Source organism: Capricornis sumatraensis, chromosome 2 (assembly GCF_032405125.1).
Source record: "Capricornis sumatraensis isolate serow.1 chromosome 2, serow.2, whole genome shotgun sequence".
Taxonomy (NCBI): domain Eukaryota; kingdom Metazoa; phylum Chordata; class Mammalia; order Artiodactyla; family Bovidae; genus Capricornis; species Capricornis sumatraensis.
The window spans coordinates 118,180,739-118,197,277 of NC_091070.1; the positions used below are offsets into that span (position 1 = coordinate 118,180,739).

Genomic DNA, 16,539 nt, shown 5'->3' on the forward strand with positions numbered 1-16,539 from the left:
GGCAGAGGGATGACCACAGCGGGGACTGATGAGGTGACGAGAGTCTGGTGATAGACCCAGGGGTTCCCTGGCACAGTAAGGGGATGCTGGGGAGCTTGGGTTTAGGGGGTGTGCAGAGCTGAGGTCTGGCCGAGGGATGGGGACAATGGGCTTAAAGCACTGCTGTTTGCCCACAGTTAATTCCCCCCTTACCCACTCCCTTCATTCCTGCTGGGGAGGCAAGATGGGCCAGCAAGGCGGGCAAGAGAGGATTCCCTCTAGTCTCCAGGCACTGAGCTCCTGAAAAAGCCACAGTGGTGGCGCCAGGCAGGCTGGCAGGAACCCAGAGGGGCAGTTCAGCCTCTCTGCATTTCCCCATTCCCTGCCATCATGGCCCTTTCCTCTCCTGGGAACCCGGAACTCTGCTCCAATCCTGGGCTGTCACAAAGCGTTAAACCCCAGGCAGCACTTAACCCCACTGTCTCTCCCTACTCTTTTCTTTTTTTATTAAACTTTTAATTTTTACTTTATTTTGCTTTGTAATACTGTATTCTCTCCCTACTCTTGACCATCCACCGCGCCCAGCAGAGGACAAATCATTAGGGAGGGAGAGAGCCTCGGCCCAGCCTGCCACATGCTGCAGGACTCCTGTCCCCTGGGGGAACTAGGAGTGAGTCACTCGGCTCACGTGGAAACAACACATGCCTTCCTGGCTGCCTTAGGGTTTCCCCAGGCTGGAGGCATCTCTCAGGAGGGCGGTGGGAGGGGCCAATGTAATGGGGGTGGGTGGGCAATTCTGGGAAGGGCTTCCCCTCTAACAGAGCGGGGTACCTGTCTGCAGAGCCTTCTGTCTCAAGACCCTCAGGGGTCAGGCGGATGGCTATAGTTGGGGTAGATCACAGACTGGTCCGGACCGGAGCTGGTTGTCTCCAGAGACTGTCTGATTCAGGTCCCTGATTAGGTCTGTGAGGTGGGATTAACCCCATTTCACAGAAAAGACACCTGAGACCTTAAATGGCTCATCCTCGCCTGCAGAACTAGTCAGAGGCATAGTGGATCTTTGGATGCAGCTTCCCTAAGTTCAGGACAGACGGGATGGTGAGGGGTGGTGGTGAGACTGTAGGGGTTCCTCTGAGACCTGACTCCCTCCGAGGATACTCAGCTTTGCCAAGGACCTGAGGCTGGGAGCCCAGAGCAAGGATCTCCGTGCAGGTTCCTATGGAAGGGGCTCTGGGGTCCTGAAGGGGAGGAAGATTCTGGGCTCAGGGGGCTGTGTCTCAGAGGGTGATGCAGAGCCGGACCGAGCCACTGTTGGGCGTCAGATGAGAAAAGATGGAGACAATAGTGGAGGCTTCCCTGGTGGCTCAGATGGTAAAGAACCCCTGCAAGGCAGGAGACCCAGGGTTTGATCCCTGGATCGGGAAGATCCTCTGGAGAAGGAAGTGGCAAACTACTCCAGTATTCTAGCCTGGAAGAATCCCATGGACAGAGGAGCCTGGCTGGCTACAGTCCATGGGGCCACGGAAGAGTCCAACGTGACTTAGCAACTAAACTACCACCACTGTGAGGGAGTGAGGTGACGAGTGGGCCACGCCCCCTGAGGGGTTTGCAGTGATGTCGGGCCGTTAAGGCCTCTGTCCAGAAATGGAACAAGCGGTGGTGGTGGGAGAGGGTGGGGGCGGTTGGAAAATAAATGAGGAGCTGGTGTAGTCAAGGAGGGCTGCTCAGAGGAGGGGGAGCTTGTGGGGTCGGAAGCTTGTCGGGGGTCAATCCCGTCTGGGCTCAGTCCCTGGGACACTTGACGTGCAGTGGTGAGAAGAGGGGCTGACTTGGCCTCTGCCATGAGTCCCACCTTTGTTCCATGACAGTCAATATGGCCAGTCTTCTGGAGCAGGCGTTGGCTACTCTCGTGAACACCTTTCAGGAATATTCACAGTTCTCTGGAAACTCGCTCTGCCAGGCGAAGTTCAAGGAACTCCTGGAGAAGGAGCTGCCTACCTGGGCCCCGGTGAGCACCTGGGCCGAGCCCCCAGGGGAAGCACTGCTTGAATTCTGGGAAAAGACCCTGCTCCGAGTCTGGGGCACAAGGGGGTGGAGGTTAGACTGTGGGGAGGGGTGCTGGGAGGGAAATGGGCACAACCGGAGTCTCAGTTTCTTCATCTGTAAAGTGGAGGAAAATCGCCTCCCAGACTGTGGCAGGGCGGTTGGGAGGACTCAGGGAGAGCTCTGTGAAGAACGCCTGACTCGCAGCCGGCGGTCCGCAAATGAGCTGAGAAAGAGGGTGTGGGAGGGGAACTGACGCGGTGAATCCTCAGAACAGGGAGGCTGAGGCTGAGGCTGAGGGGTGTGGGTTGCTGATGGCGGGGAGGAGGCGTGGAGGGGAGGGAAGCTGGATGTGAGCACCAGGCTGCTCTGCCCTCCTCAGCCTGCCTCCTCATCCCTCCCCGCCCCACCCCGCACAGACCACGCTCCGGGAGTGTGACTACAAGCAGTTCATCAGCGCCCTGGACACCGACAAGGATGGCCAGGTGGATTTTGTGGAGTACATGCGCTTGCTCGCCTGCCTCTGCATCTGCTGCCATGAGTACTTGAAGGACAGCCCCCTGAAGCCCTCCTGCTCCCAGTAACCGGCAGGGCCGCTGTCAGAGGGCAGAGGAGGACAGCCCCCTGAAGCCCTCCTGCTCCCACTAACGGGCAGGGCTGCTGTCAGAGGGCAGAGGCTGGGGTCCTCTCGACCGCTCTGACTCTGCCCCAAGGTCATCCTGGGCACGTCAGCTCTCCCCTTCCCAGCCCCCCAGGCTCCTCCTTCTAGAATCTCCCAGGTTTGCCCCTGGTGTGTCAACCCATGGGTCCCCATAAGACACGAGGGGACCATCCCCAGAATCACAGCTAGTGATCTGAAGAGCAGCCAGCCGCTGCCTCCCCCCACCAGCCACAGCGGTGGTGGCTGTCAAGGCCCAGAAGAGCATGTCTGGGAGAGAGATTGTGGCGGCAAAGGCCTCTTTTGTTCCTAATAAAGAACTGGCATCACTTGGCTCTGTTTGGTTCTTCTGAGATGACGGCCTGGGGACAGAGTCCCACTGGGGCGTCACCCCTCCCTGGACTTTTCCACGGGAGGACAGGAGGTTGAGGGCAGTTTCAGACCCTGCGGAAATGAAATGGCCCTAATGTCCAGCAGGAAGGCACGGGGGCAACTCAGGGACAATGCCCATGGGAGGATGGTTGGGGGGTGGGGGGCTCTCTGTCTGTCTGTCTGTCTGTATTGGGCAGGTCTCTGAAGAAGAAGCTCCCTTGGGCTGTGAAGGAGGTGAGAGGGGGGTCAAACTCAGTCCCCCAGACCAGATGTTCTGGGAGGAGGGTGGGGCCGTAGGGGAGAGGGCGGATCTGTTCCCCGCCCTGGGCTGTGAGAGACCAGAGTGCAGCACTAATCCGATCAGGGGTTGGACTAGGGTGTTGCTCCCTGATCATTTGGGGAGGGGTGCTCTGCTGCTGAAGGGGGAGGAGAGAGACCTTCAGGCAGACCCCTCTCCCTGAAGCCACAGCCACCTGAGGGGTTAACCCCCGACTCCTGACCCTCCCTCGACCCCTGAGCTCATACCTTACCCTGGGAGGTTCCCCTGATCCCTGCCTCCCCTCATTTTGTGCTGCATCAACGCCCTCTGCCAAATCTAAGCCCCCTCCCAACGCCCTCTGCCAAATCTAAGCCCCCTCCCAACGCCCTCTGCCAAATCTAAGCCCCCTCCCAACGCCCTCTGCCAAATCTAAGCCCCCTCCCAACGCCCTCTGCCAAATCTAAGCCCCCTCCCAACGCCCTCTGCCAAATCTAAGCCCCCTCCCAACGCCCTCTGCCAAATCTAAGCCCCCTCCCAACGCCCTCTGCCAAATCTCAGCCCCCTCCCAACGCCCTCTGCCAAATCTCAGCCCCCTCCCAACGCCCTCTGCCAAATCTCAGCCCCCTCCCAACGCCCTCTGCCAAATCTAAGCCCCCTCCCTACGCCCTCTGCCAAATCTAAGCCCCCTCCCAACGCCCTCTGCCAAATCTCAGCCCCCTCCCAACGCCCTCTGCCAAATCTCAGCCCCCTCCCAACGCCCTCTGCCAAATCTCAGCCCCCTCCCAACGCCCTCTGCCAAATCTCAGCCCCCTCCCAACGCCCTCTGCCAAATCTCAGCCCCCTCCCAACGCCCTCTGCCAAATCTCAGCCCCCTCCCAACGCCCTCTGCCAAATCTAAGCCCCCTCCCTATGCCCTCTGCCACCCCACCGCTCTTGGTCCCTTCAGTCCATCCCTGAGCCCCAAGGCATGCCTCTCCTTCCCCATCCCATCACTCCTGAATCCAGAGCCTTTCTGCAAGGATGTGCCTGCGGGGGGTCCCCAAGCCTCCTTTGGGTGTTAGGCAGTTCCTCCTCCCAGACCCCCAGCTCCCGCTGTCCCGGGGCTCACTCCACATGGTAGGAAGCTCTTTGGGGAGGGGCGCAGGGCAGCGTGAGCTGTCCCCAGCACCGAACCTGAGGGGCCCTCCCTGTGTTCTCAGGCTGCCACATCCCAGGGCAGTTTCCCACCTGCCACCTTCCAGTGCTCTATGCTGGCTGCCTGGTGGGACCACGTCCTCCTTGTCCCTCATGCCCCAGGCACAACCTGTCCCTCCCCCCAGCTCCCTAAAACTCGAGCTGAGCTGTGCACACCCACCCTCCAGGCCCCTGCCTGTGCCCCTGGGGCTCTCCCATGTCCGTCTGTGCCTGCTGGGGCAGGAAGCTAGCTTTCCAGGCTGGGCGGGTGGAGGGGGGTGGAGGGGGGCCGTGTTCACCACATCAGCCCACGATGGGAGGGCTGGGTCCTGTTATCCCGCATCCCCTGCCATGGGCAGGGCCTGGCCCGGTTATAAATAGGTCAGACTGCTGGGTTCTCCCCATTCTTCCTCTCTCCCCATCATCTCTCCCCGGCACTTCCTCTCTCTTGGTGAGTTGTGGTCGCCTGACTGGCATGCAAGAGGTGTCAGGCCGAGGCTGGGTGCAGGAGAAAGGGAGGTGGGTGGGGGCCAGAGGCACTAAACGGGTCCAGATGTGAGATTCCGATGTGGAGGCTCTGGGGCGGGTGGTGTGTGTGTGCGCAAGTGCGTGTGCATTCAGGAAACAACAAGTGTGAGGTGGCTGGTGGGAACTGTCTGAGGGGTTCTGTGATGCCGGGGCTTGCGTGCGTTGTTGCTGCTGTACACACTGGTGGGTGTGTTGGCTGGTGTCTGCTGGGTGGCACACTTGGATGTGGAAAGCACAGTGAAGGCAGAAGGCGCCTGTGGGCTCTGGCTGGTTATGTCCTAGGAGCCTTGGTCCTGCACCAGCAGCCCAGCCTAAGGGAGGGTGGCCTCCCCGTCCCTCCCCTGCATCCGTGCCTCTGCCACCTCACCCTGCCCCTCCCTATGCACTGGTTTTTTCCGCTAGGCCCCTGGGCAAGCCTCCAGCAGCCTCGCCCAGCCCAGTGCTGGGAGGGGGAAAGAATGGGCTGGGGTGGGGCTGCTGTGGGCTGAGCATATCAGTGGGTGAATGGACCAAGTGAGGGTGGAGAAAGTGCTCCTGGGGAGCTGGCTGCCTGGAACCCGGAGCCTGAGCACCAGGCCCTGCAGGGGTTCGCTGCCCCAAGCATACATTTCCCTCTCCTGCTAGGAGCTGAACCCCTTTCTGGATGGGAGCAGTGTCACCAATGTGCTCCCTGAGGGATGGGAGTGGGGGGCATTTACAAATACATAGCTGCAGGTGGGGTGGGGAAAATAAGGTTGTTTCTGTGACCCTCCCCCCAGCTCCTGATTGCTGCCATGGCATACCCCCTGGAGAAGGCCCTCGATGTGATGGTGTCCACCTTCCACAAGTACTCGGGCAAGGAGGGTGACAAGTTCAAGCTCAACAAGTCTGAGCTAAAGGAGCTGCTGACCCGGGAGCTGCCCAGCTTTTTAGGGGTGAGTGATACTGCCTGGGAGGCACCCGTCCTCTGTGAAGCATTACCTACAGCTGGCATCTGCTGCTGACATGGGCAATTTCCAGGCAGAGAGCTTACCCTGGCTGCCTGGGGCGAAAGCACGGTGAGCACCCACCGCTCACTTCCTGGCACCCTCAGAAAGAGAGCAGAGTGAGCAGATAGGGTACGGTGCTCTGTACGACTTCCCTGGAGGGAAACTGATGCTCAGAGAGGCTAAGTAACTTCCCAAGGAAGTCTGTGTTTAAAGCTGAGATCATGAACTGCGATGGTCGAACTCTTGCCATCACTTCAGCAATGAAACTTGTTTTTTTTTTTTTAAGATTCTGTGAAAGTTATACGCCTTTTTTTTTTTTTTTAGTTAAAATATTGTTGATTTACAGTGTGTTCATTTCAGGTGTACAGCAAAGTGATTTAGCTATATATACACATATCTATTTTTTCAGATTCTTTTCCATTATAAGGTATTACACAATATTAAATACAGTTCCCTATGTGATACGGTAAATCCTTGTCGCTTATCTCTTTTATATACAGTAGTGTATATCTGTTAACCTCATATTCCTATTTTATCACCATCCCCCCGCCCCATAAACCATTTTTGAGTTTCTGTTTGGCTTGTGGACGTGAAGATATAGTTCTCCGGAGACACTCACACACAGAATTCTCTTGAGCAATCCCAGATGCCGTCTGTATCAACCTTTACGCTGTTTATATATTGCTTTCATGGCCACTGTATGATTGGACTCTTAAAATGACCTTGGCAGAAGAGGCTGTGGTCTCCTTTACGCAGTTGTACCCAGGTCCTCAGACGTCATCTGAGGAGTAGCTTAGCCCCTAGGGCTGGAGGTCCAAAGCCAGGCCCCCCAGGGGTGCCTGTGCCTTCCTGGGCTCCCGCCTGGAGCTCAGACCTCACCCGGTGCCAGCTCTGCTCCACTCCCCGCCCCCGACCTCGCTTCCGGTTTCCACCTGTAGCCTCTTCCTCCTGCAGAAAAGGACGGATGAAGCTGCGTTCCAGAAACTGATGAGCAACCTGGACTGCAACAAGGACAACGAGGTGGACTTCCAGGAGTACTGCGTCTTCCTGTCCTGCATCGCCATGATGTGCAATGAGTTCTTCGAAGGGTTCCCTGATAAGCAGCCCCGGAAAAAATGAAGGCTCCTCAGGTGTGGGGGGTGGTGGGCTGCCAGCTGGGGTCTTCCCTGTTGGCGGTGGGCACATCACCTCACCCTGGCTCCTCCAGATGTGAGCACAATGCTGAACAAGTTCAATAAAGATTCTTGAAAGCTATGAGGCTGATGGTCTGAGAAACTCCGGGGGCGTGGGGTGGGGCCTGAGGGATGTCTGGTGGGGGCAGTGGGGAGGGGGGAATGGAGGGTGCTGGGAGTTGAGCTGTAGTCTTCTGGTGAGTGGAGAGCAGATTAGTGAAAGTGGAGAGGGATGTGGGGGGCTGTGCACGTGTGTGGAGGACAGAGTCGACTCTGGATGGGGTCAAAGGCAGGGAAAGGGACCCCAGAGGCTTGGAACATCCCAGCTGTAGGATCTTAGCCAGTGTTCTCACCCATTCCACCTCCCCAGCTTTGCCTCTGGCAGGATCTCTGACTGAGGCTGGGATGGATTCGGAGGTCACATCTGCTCCTGGTTGGGGTCTGGAATGGAGTGTGGGTGCCCTGGGGTGGTGGGGAAAGGGCTGAGTCATGGGGAGGAAGTAGTGAGGCCAGAGTGGGATGGGGAGCAAGGCTCAGTCCTGACACTTACAGCTCGGGCCCTGCCTGCCACCTGTTCCCGTGGCCTGGCTGCAGACCCCAGGGAAGATGAATGCTTCCTGTCCAGGGTCAGATCAGGGAGGGGACATGGAGGAAGGGCAGCTTGATGGCCACAGCGTGAGCATATCATCCTTCTCTAAGCCTATCTCTCCCGCAGGCCCTGGGATGAGGTTCGTTACCAGTTAACAGTCATGCTCCATCAGAGGAGGACAAAGGACCTTGGAACTGATGAGTGTAGGACAGTAACTGGATTGGGAGGGAGGGAGATAGAGGGAGGCGACCAGAGTTTTGGAGACAAAATTCTAGGCATGAGATCTGATAAGTGAACTGAGACTCCCCTCCCCTCCTCCCCACCCCTCCTGAAAATATCAGGCACGATAGTGCTTCTCTTTAGGTTGAGGACCAGCAGCTCCAACCTGCAACGGGTGGGGGTTAGATTTCCAGGCCGTGCTTGGGTGGTACAGGGACCTTCAGTGAAGAGGCGAGTAGAAGGCAGGGCCAGAGGCAGAGAAGGTCTGGTCCCCGTGACCTGTCAAGCTTTCCCCTTTTCTTCCATCACGTTGTGTTTTTCTCTCAAGTTGCAGAGGAGTGGGGTAGGTGACTCAGATGTTCCTTCAGAGTGTGACTACAGAGACTCGGATAGAATTTTGATCCAGGAAAAAGTTTGCCACTTCTTCCTTCTCCCCCTCTTCCCTCGCCCCGGTCTGCCCATCTTCCATCGGAGTGCCCTCCCCTGAGTCTCCCTTCTGCATCACTCTCTACTTGGGAAACTCCTGTTGCTTAGCGACCAGTCCCTGCTGCCTCTTTACCTTCGGCAGCTGGGGGTGGGAGTGGAACTGGGGGCAGCCGGGAGCATCTAGGCAGGCTAGGGTTTGGCGGCATCAGCCACAGGTGCTAAGCCCCTAACTCTGTTCTCTTTTCATTCTTGAACTGGTTGGTGGCAGAACAATGTCTGAGCTTCCCTGGTAGCTCAGCTGATTAAAAATCTGCCTGCAATGCAGGAGACCCCGACAGGGTTCCTGGGTTGGGAAGATCCCCTGGAGAAGGGATAGCCTACCCACTCCAGTATTCTTGGGCTTCCCTGGTGGCTCAGATGGTAAAGATTCCACGTGCAATGTGGGAGACCTGGTTTCAATCCCTGGTTTGGGAAGATCCCCTGGAGGAGGGCATGGCAACCCACTCCAGTATTCTTGCCTGGAGAATCTAATGGACAGAGGAGCCTGGCGGGCTACAGTCCATGGGGTTGCAAAGAGTCAGACATGCCTGAGCAACTAATCACAGAACGATGTCTGAGTCTCTCCTAGGATATAGGCAAATCTCCTTGACTCACACCCTGGTCATTACTGCACCTTGAACCTGCTCCCCAGAGTCTGCAGCCTCTACCCCATCATCCAGCCCTACCCGTCCCCGATTTCTGCCTTGGTCTCCCTGATTCTCAGTTCCCCAGGAGTCTCTTGACAATTCTTTCCCATGGTGACCAGTGAGGTGTCGAAGAATCCTTTAAAAATCTTAGCCTCCATACTCGCTAAATGGCCTTGACCATGCCCTTGGCAGGAAACATCTTTCCCCGCTGATTCCCATCTTGAGCTGCATCTGTTCTGCTCTTGGGGTGGGTGGGAGGGCTCCAATACAAAGAGCAGCCTAAGGTATGGGTGGATACCCTGCATACCTCCTGATTCTTCTTTCCAGGAAGCCTGGCTGTCGTCCCATCAGATTGTGAGTTCTGGGTTTTGGTTGGAAAGACAAAGCTTCTGGGATTGCAAATGTATGTACCATGGTAAACTCAGTATGCTCCCATCCCCTCTGTTTAGAAACAAGTGAGGTGAGATTCGCCAAAGGGGGTTTCTTTGCAGCCATGTCCCAGGAGGCTCTGACCTAAGCTTCTTTGGTCCCTGGCCCCTTCTTATTGGCCCTTTCTTTCCCCTGGTTTCCTGGGGCTTGGAACAAGGGAATAAAGGCAGAGAGCAGTGGCAGGCAGCCCGAGTCTGCCGCGTGAGTTCTCTGGCTCTCTCTCTCCTTGGTGAGTCCTTCCTTCTGATCTCCCTGCTCATTTATATGGTAGGGCAAGCTGGGCGATGAGGCCAGAGGCTGACAAGCTCTGGTGACCTCCCCCAAGAAAGGCTGGGTCTGATGAGTGGGCATGTGCTCAGCGAGGAGAGGGCCAGGTATTTGGCATCGTGGCTATGAGAATTTCCTGAGAAGTGGCCCTGGAGGTGGAGGTGGGGATCAGAACCAGCCAGGAGGCTGCTGCAACTTCTGAGACCCTCGGCTTCCACCGTGGTCCTGGCTGAGTCTCCTGGTGGTGGGGAGAAGCTGAGGTTTTGGGGAGGTAGGAGATGAATGACAGGTCCGGTTCAGGAATAGCCAGGTGGGCTTCCGGCTGAGGATAGGAGACAGCAGCTTCTTCCTCCTTTCCTGGCTCAGGACCCTACACAGATTTACCTGCAGCCCCCAAGTTCCTTGGGTGTTGGCTCCTTCCTGCCTAAGGGGGAAGTGGTTTTCAAGTCTGAGTCATAGGAGCTCCAAGAGCTTCTTCCTTTGGAGGGGTGTGTGGCTGTGCTGGTGGACTGGAGGGCCCCATCAGACCCAGTCTCTGGATCCAGCCCTCACAATGACCCCGGAGAGGAGGCCCACTTCCTTCCCTGACTCATGACTGGTCCGTGTGCACAGTTCTCTGCGCGGGAGCCTGGGGACCAGCCGGACAAGTCCTGTCACCCCTCCTGGCTTCCTGTTGAGATCTTATCTTCCAGTTTCAGCCCCAGGTTCCTCCAACCCCCGGACTCTCTCTTTGCCCTGTCCCCCACTTCTGTAATGGGACACTCCCTGATAGTGGGTGGTTCAGGCTCCTGGGGCAAGGAGGGTGACTATGGTAAGGAGGGTGACTAGGGCAAGGAGGATGACCTCTGGAAAGTGAGTGCCCAAGCTGGGTCAGGCCGGAAGAAAATCCTGACCCTTCATTGGCTCCACCATCTGCCACCAGTTCTTCTGGGGAGGTCAGCTTGCCCCTAGACCTTTTTTACAACATGTTCTAAGCAGGAGAGTGTGCAGTCTCCTTCCAGGGCTGGTCAGGCTCTGGCTGTTCCAAGTTTGCTGTGGGTCTCACTACAGCCTATCCTGAGACATTGGGGTCCACGTGCTAGATTTTGGTCTCACCATGCATTCCAGTCACTGGTCCTTGAAGGAGAAGCTTGGAGAGGGGCTAGTGATGGGGTCCGGCTTCCTGGGGAATGTGATCTTTCCCTCTCCCTTCAGCTTCTGGAACTGCACACCGTGATGGAGACCCCTCTGGAGAAGGCCTTGACCACTATGGTCACCACTTTCCATAAATATTCTGGGAGAGAGGGCAGCAAACTGACTCTGAGCAAGAAGGAGCTGAAGGAACTGATCAAGAAGGAGCTGTGTCTTGGTGAGGTAGGTTCTGGTTCCTCCCCTGCACCCCAGAGTCCCAGTGCTCCCTGGGCATTTGGGGGAAGGGAGGGAAAAGGAGGGGAAGCACGGATGACACTGTCAGGGGCTCCCCAGCACGAGGGAGGGAGGCCCCTCCAGAGGGGGCGCATGTCTGTCTGCAAGATACACTAGTCTCAGCCAGGACAGGATGGCCAAAAGCAGGGGCGGAGACCCAAGGAAGACGGTGGACGTCTTGGGCGTGCACAGCTCTAGACCTAGCGGGGAGGGATGAATCAGGTATCACTGGGAACAGAGACGGGCAGCGTTTGCAGGGTGGACCTGAGCCTGGGTGAGGGATTCAGAGAAGGAGATCAAGGAGACTTCCAGGTTGAGGCTGGGTTCCTGCAGCTGTGGAATCTGTGAGAGGAATGGGGTGGGTGGCGGGTGAGCAGGTTCAGCGGTCCAGGTCAGCTATGCAAACCTCACAGGCAGGGCTCCCACCTGGTCCGGCTCTGTGCGTCCACCACTGCTGGGGTTTTCAGCTGATGCTGACGGGGGACCCAAAAGGACCACTCTGCTAGTTTGTGAACACAGGTTGGAAGGAAGCAGAACTGATTCTTACCAGATGGAGATGGTGGGAGGGAGGCAACTGAAGAGGGAGAGGCCTATGTGGTAGTCATCACATTATTGTTACACTTAAAAAAAAAATTGAGGCTCAGATACATTATATAATCTCCAGCTAGTGAGAGGCTGGAATTCCAGGCCAGCTCCACGTATCACTCTCCCTCTTTCCTTTAAAATCAGCCTGGGGCAGGGGGCTCTCCTGTGGCATCCTGAACCTTAGTGGACCTCCCTAGAGAAAAGTGGGAATGCGTCTCTGTGGACAGGGGGCCAAAGCAGGTGTGGGTGTCACTAGGCCTCCCCTCTGGCCTTCCTGCTACTTCTCTGCATCCTGGAGTTAATGAGGGCAGAGGGAGGGGCCGTGGGTCCAGCAGGGTTAATTACAGGGAGACGGAGGCCCTGGGGAGGGCCTGGCTTTAACAGGAGCCCAGACTGGGGACAAGCACGGCGTCACAGAGAGGCTGTTTCCATCTCCGTATGTCCCGACGTCCTGTCTCCTGTGGCAAAGCTGGAGTGGAGGGCAGCGAAGAGGAGCAGGCAGGATGTGCCTGTATTTTCTTCCTGTTCCCCCCAAGTGCCCTGTCTCCCTCCTCTTGTAGAGCTGAGCTGGGAGGGCAGGGGACCAGACAGAGAGCCTGGGTGCCAGGCACTCATTCCATACAGCTGTCCTGCAGGCTCTCCTAGCTAGGGAACACAGAGCTCTAACCACTGCTCTCGTGGAGGGATGTGTGATCTGCTTGCGTTCTGAGCGATCCCCAACAGGGACAGAGTAAGACTTGGATGCTGCTCAGGGCCAGTATAGTCACCAAGCTGTTTCTATGAGGTGTTGTAGGAAATCTAGCTGTTTCTTTGAATGGTAGAAATTGTTGAGAGGAAGAGGGGTGCCTGCAGTAGCTGTACTCTAGTCATTTGTTCAGGTTGAGGAGTCAGGGCACGGAGGCTCTGCTAGGTGTCAGATCCTATGCTGGTTGTGGCCTGGGGGGAGGCTCTGGGGATTGAGATGCTCCGTGTTGCTGACTCAGCTGGGGATCAGCCTGAGGCCACCTTCCCAGGGGCCACCGCAGGGCTGGGAGAGGTGGCTGGCTGACCTGTCTCTCTATCTGGGCCCTCGAAGAAGATGAGGGAGAGCAGCATTGACGACCTGATGAAGAGCTTGGACAAGAACAGCGACCAGGAGATTGACTTCAAGGAGTACTCGGTGTTCCTGACCACGCTGTGCATGGCCTACAACGACTTCTTTCTGGAGGAGAACCAATGACCGGGGCCTGGTCCCTGGCCCCTGCAGCTCTGTTCACAAACCCTGCATGGCCCCTCACCTTCCCCTCCCTCCCAGACAGACCCTGCTTCAGCCTTCCCCTCCAGCAGAGGAATAAAGGTTTTCCATTCCAGGTGTCCAGGGCTGGTTTGGTAGATTCTTTTCCACCTTCGCAGGGGGTGGGGTGGGGCCAGGCAGAGCTTCTCCTTGAGTAAATGGACAGCCTCTGGGAATTAGGGTTCTGAGTCTTTCAGAGTGGGTGTGACTAATCTTATCCAGGCATAGTCTTGCCCTCCACACACACACACACACACACAATGGGGAAGTGGGGCCAGGCTTTTGCTTGTCTCGAGGGAATGCTGCAAGTATGCAGAGAAAGCTGCTGAGGCAAAGTGCTCGGGGGGTGAAATCCTTAGGTGCTTTTTCAGGAGTTCCAAAGAGCTCTGGTACCATAGCCCTTTATGTCTCAGCATAGCAAAGAATTCAGCAAGAGGCTAAGTGATAGAAAAGAAGTGATTTACTGGAAGAGGACGGTTGTGAGGTTTACAAGTGGGTGAGTGAGAGATACCGGGCCCTAAGAACTTACTGGGTTACAATTTTACAATCAGAGGAGAGGTGGGGAGGGGGAGAAGGCCTTTGTCTTTCTTAGAAGACATCATGCTTCCATCGTTAACTCCTCCTCTGGGTTGAGCAGGGAGTTTTCTTGTCTCTACATGGTCAAGTTAGGTCCACAAATTACTGTTTTTCATGTGTACAGAGAGCATGACCTCGGGATCATTAACTTACTGAGCTCACTGGGCAGTATGTGGGGCTCATACCATCACTGTTTTGTTGTTTGGGGCTATGTCTTACGTTTCTGATGCATTGTTTCGTTGCTAAGCAAGCCTGCTTGGTTTTGTGGCTAAGCAAACCCACTTTCTTGAGTAATCATCAATTCATAGGGGTCTCTTACACTTTTTCTACCTATAGTCCCCTAGTGGGATTAACTGTCCCACTACTTTGCCCCTTTATTCTGTCCCTTTCACTGGGGGCAGCTGGGATTTGGTTCCTGAGGGCAGCGGTGGGCAGGCCAGAATGACTTGTCCCTGGCTCACAGGAGGCTCTCCCTCCCCCCCAACCCCAACACACTAAGAAAACAGAGTCTTGCCTTGACCTCCAGGCCAGCCCCTTCTCCTCCATTTCCCCCTTTGCAACGAGCCCCATCCCCCATCATCTCTGGGGTCCAGAGATTTCTGCTCTCCCCACTTCTCCATAGCAAAATCCTTTCTTAGGAGAGGATCTGAAAAACTTTGCAGTGGAGGGTAAATAACTAAGGACACAGGGCTCTGCTCGCTCGGGTGTGCGTGCACTTTAAAGGGCAAGAGGTTCCGAGTGGAATTCGGGAGGGGGGTGGGGTGGGGGAAGCGAGGGGGTGGCGGCGGCAGGAATTTATTTTCCCTAGTGGGATGGGTGTTCCAGAGGCCCTGTCACTTCTATCCTTCATCGAGGGTTTTCCCAGCATAGCCACCCTCTTACTTCTACACGGACAGACAGACACACACAGTCGCTGCCCGGTTCTCCGCCTCCTCCCCTTGCCCTGTCACATCAAGACATGGGGGACAAAATGAGGTTGGGAGATTAGGAGGAGGTCTTGCTTAAGCCCCTCACACCCACCCCACGGAGCCCCGAAAAGCCGGGGCAGGGGACATGCAAACTTCGGCCGGGGTACTGTGTAAAGAGCCGGCAGGGTGGGGCGTGGGGGGGACATGGGCGGCGGGGGCGCTTTCGCTGACCGGCTTCCCTGCGGCGCAACTATAGGGCGGGCTGGCCGACCACTCAGCCTTCCGCTCGGTCGCTCCCTTCTCGTTTCGCTGCAACCGGCGGTGAGTGCTCACCAGGGCAGCCGCCGACGCTCCCGGTTTGGTCCGCTGGCATTCAGAGTAGGCCGGTGGCGGGGAGAGGCAGGCCGTGTCAGGCTGGCCCCGGGCTAAGGCATCCTATGGGGCAGCTCTCACAGCGGGCCTGGGAGGCTGCAGGAGGGTGCGTCCCGGGCATGGGGTGAGTCAGTGCCACGGTATGTAGTCCTGTGAGGATGTGTGCGTGTGTGTGTGTGTGTGGCGAGGGGGCGCGGGCTGGGTGTGCGGCCTCCAGCCCACACTCCCAGCATACTCCCCAACTTTCTTGGAACCCCTAGAGGAGAGTTCTCAACTGTGGTCCTATTTATTTCTTAGGATCCTCGACCACGTCTGCTCTGGTTCCCTTCTCTGCAGGACACTCATCTCTTGGCCCTAGAGTCTGCCCTCCCCTCCCCTTCCAGCCCTGGGCTTTCTCCACCAAGGCTCACCTCACTCTAGCCAAAGGGAGTTGAAGGGGTTGCTTGACAGTGGTCTTGAGGTGTGTGGGTGAGTGAGAAAGCCTTGCTGCCCAGGCTGGTGACCTGCCCCGCTGCCTGCAGCTCTGAGCCCAGTCTTCAGCTATGGGGACACCCCCTGGATCCGGCCATTAGCCTCCTGGTGGTCATCTGCCACAAGTACTCTGGCTGTGATGGTGACGAGAACACCCTGAGCAGGAAGGAGCTGAAAGAGCTTGTCCAGAAGGAGCTCACCCTTGGGGAGATGAGTGAGCCTCCCAGGCCCCCTCTCCCCACCTCCCACTCTTTAGCAGCAGGATTGGGAGAGGACGGGGTGCCGGGTGCATCTGACTCACCCCTGTCCACATTCCAGGGCCCTAGACCTCATGCCTTACCGTTGGTTCACACTCCTGTGGGGCTGGGGCTACTCTCAGCCTGGTATTCCCTCCCTTGAGTGAGGGACAGAGGAGGGGTAAAGCCAAGTGAACCCAAGGTGGAACTGGATCTTTGGTGACGAGTAAGAACAGAGACACTTGTATGAGAGAGGGCTGCCTGGGAGGGGGAAATGCAGAGAACTCAAGGTCTCATCACCGTTGAGCCTGGCTTTCCCATTCTGACACATTAAAAGATGCAGGATGCGGAAACCGCAGAGCTAATGGACGAAATGGACCAGAACAAGGACCAGGTGGTGGACTTCCAGGAATATGTCACCTTCCTGGGGGCCTTGGCTATGATCTACAATGAACTTCTCCGGGACTGAAAATAAATTGGGAGGTGGAGACGCCCTCTATCTGATCTGTCTGTCTAATGGTGGTAATTGTACGATAAAATTATGATTATTTTTTGTTTAAATCTACCCCTGTGTCCTGGCTTCCCAGTGATTTCTGTCTCCTCCTCTGCTTGATGCCGCATCAACCATCAGAAGGTTACAGTTACCTCTGGGAGTGACTCAGTGACTCACCAGGCCAGGAAAACTGGTGCGAAGGCTCACAAGATGGTGGATGTACCCTAACAGAGTGGCTGTGAGCTCATAAGCTGGCTTCGATGTGGATTAGAAAAGATGTCCACTCTGGGTGAAGCCGCCTTAAGGAAAGGCTCAAGGGGTCCCCAGGCTTCCTGGTGGTGCTAGTGGTAAAGAACCGCCTGCCAATGCAGGAGACAGGAGAGATGGGGGTTTGATCCCTGGGTCAGGAAGATACCCTGGAGGAGGGCATGGCAACCCACTCCAGTATTCTTG

At 56.6% G+C, this 16,539-nt stretch overlaps 4 protein-coding genes across 4 annotated transcripts; all 4 read left to right on the top strand.

Annotated features, from left to right (window-relative positions):
- The first annotated feature begins 1,852 nt into the window (after positions 1-1,852).
- Positions 1,853-2,606, top strand: S100A3 (S100 calcium binding protein A3). Its single transcript, XM_068962542.1, has 2 exons — positions 1,853-1,987; positions 2,442-2,606. Exons 1-2 carry the CDS (start codon positions 1,853-1,855, stop codon positions 2,604-2,606), a joined length of 300 nt encoding a protein of 99 aa, XP_068818643.1.
- Positions 2,607-4,911: 2,305 nt separating this feature from the next.
- On the top strand, positions 4,912-7,187 carry S100A4 (S100 calcium binding protein A4). Its single transcript, XM_068965843.1, has 3 exons — positions 4,912-4,935; positions 5,771-5,926; positions 6,935-7,187. The coding sequence occupies exons 2-3, from the start codon at positions 5,786-5,788 to the stop codon at positions 7,097-7,099; spliced, it is 306 nt and encodes a 101-aa protein (XP_068821944.1). The 5' UTR covers positions 4,912-4,935; positions 5,771-5,785; the 3' UTR covers positions 7,100-7,187.
- A 3,796-nt stretch (positions 7,188-10,983) lies between these two features.
- S100A5 (S100 calcium binding protein A5) lies at positions 10,984-12,976 on the top strand. The gene is made up of 2 exons (XM_068966111.1): positions 10,984-11,121; positions 12,836-12,976. Exons 1-2 carry the CDS (start codon positions 10,984-10,986, stop codon positions 12,974-12,976), a joined length of 279 nt encoding a protein of 92 aa, XP_068822212.1.
- A 2,029-nt stretch (positions 12,977-15,005) lies between these two features.
- S100A6 (S100 calcium binding protein A6) lies at positions 15,006-16,062 on the top strand. The gene is made up of 3 exons (XM_068994187.1): positions 15,006-15,010; positions 15,408-15,565; positions 15,926-16,062. Exons 1-3 carry the CDS (start codon positions 15,006-15,008, stop codon positions 16,060-16,062), a joined length of 300 nt encoding a protein of 99 aa, XP_068850288.1.
- The last annotated feature ends 477 nt before the right edge of the window (positions 16,063-16,539 follow it).

Coding starts and splice junctions, on each gene's coding strand:
- S100A5 (XM_068966111.1), top strand. CDS start 10,984: ATGGAGACCCCTCTGGAGAAGGCCTTGACCACTATGGTCACCACTTTC. Junction 11,122..12,835: donor AGGAGCTGTGTCTTGGTGAG/GTAGGTTCTGGT, acceptor CCCTCGAAGAAG/ATGAGGGAGAGCAGCATTGA.
- S100A4 (XM_068965843.1), top strand. CDS start 5,786: ATGGCATACCCCCTGGAGAAGGCCCTCGATGTGATGGTGTCCACCTTC. Junction 5,927..6,934: donor AGCTGCCCAGCTTTTTAGGG/GTGAGTGATACT, acceptor TTCCTCCTGCAG/AAAAGGACGGATGAAGCTGC.
- S100A3 (XM_068962542.1), top strand. CDS start 1,853: ATGGCCAGTCTTCTGGAGCAGGCGTTGGCTACTCTCGTGAACACCTTT. Junction 1,988..2,441: donor AGCTGCCTACCTGGGCCCCG/GTGAGCACCTGG, acceptor CACCCCGCACAG/ACCACGCTCCGGGAGTGTGA.
- S100A6 (XM_068994187.1), top strand. Junction 15,566..15,925: donor GAAGGAGCTCACCCTTGGGG/AGATGAGTGAGC, acceptor TTCTGACACATT/AAAAGATGCAGGATGCGGAA.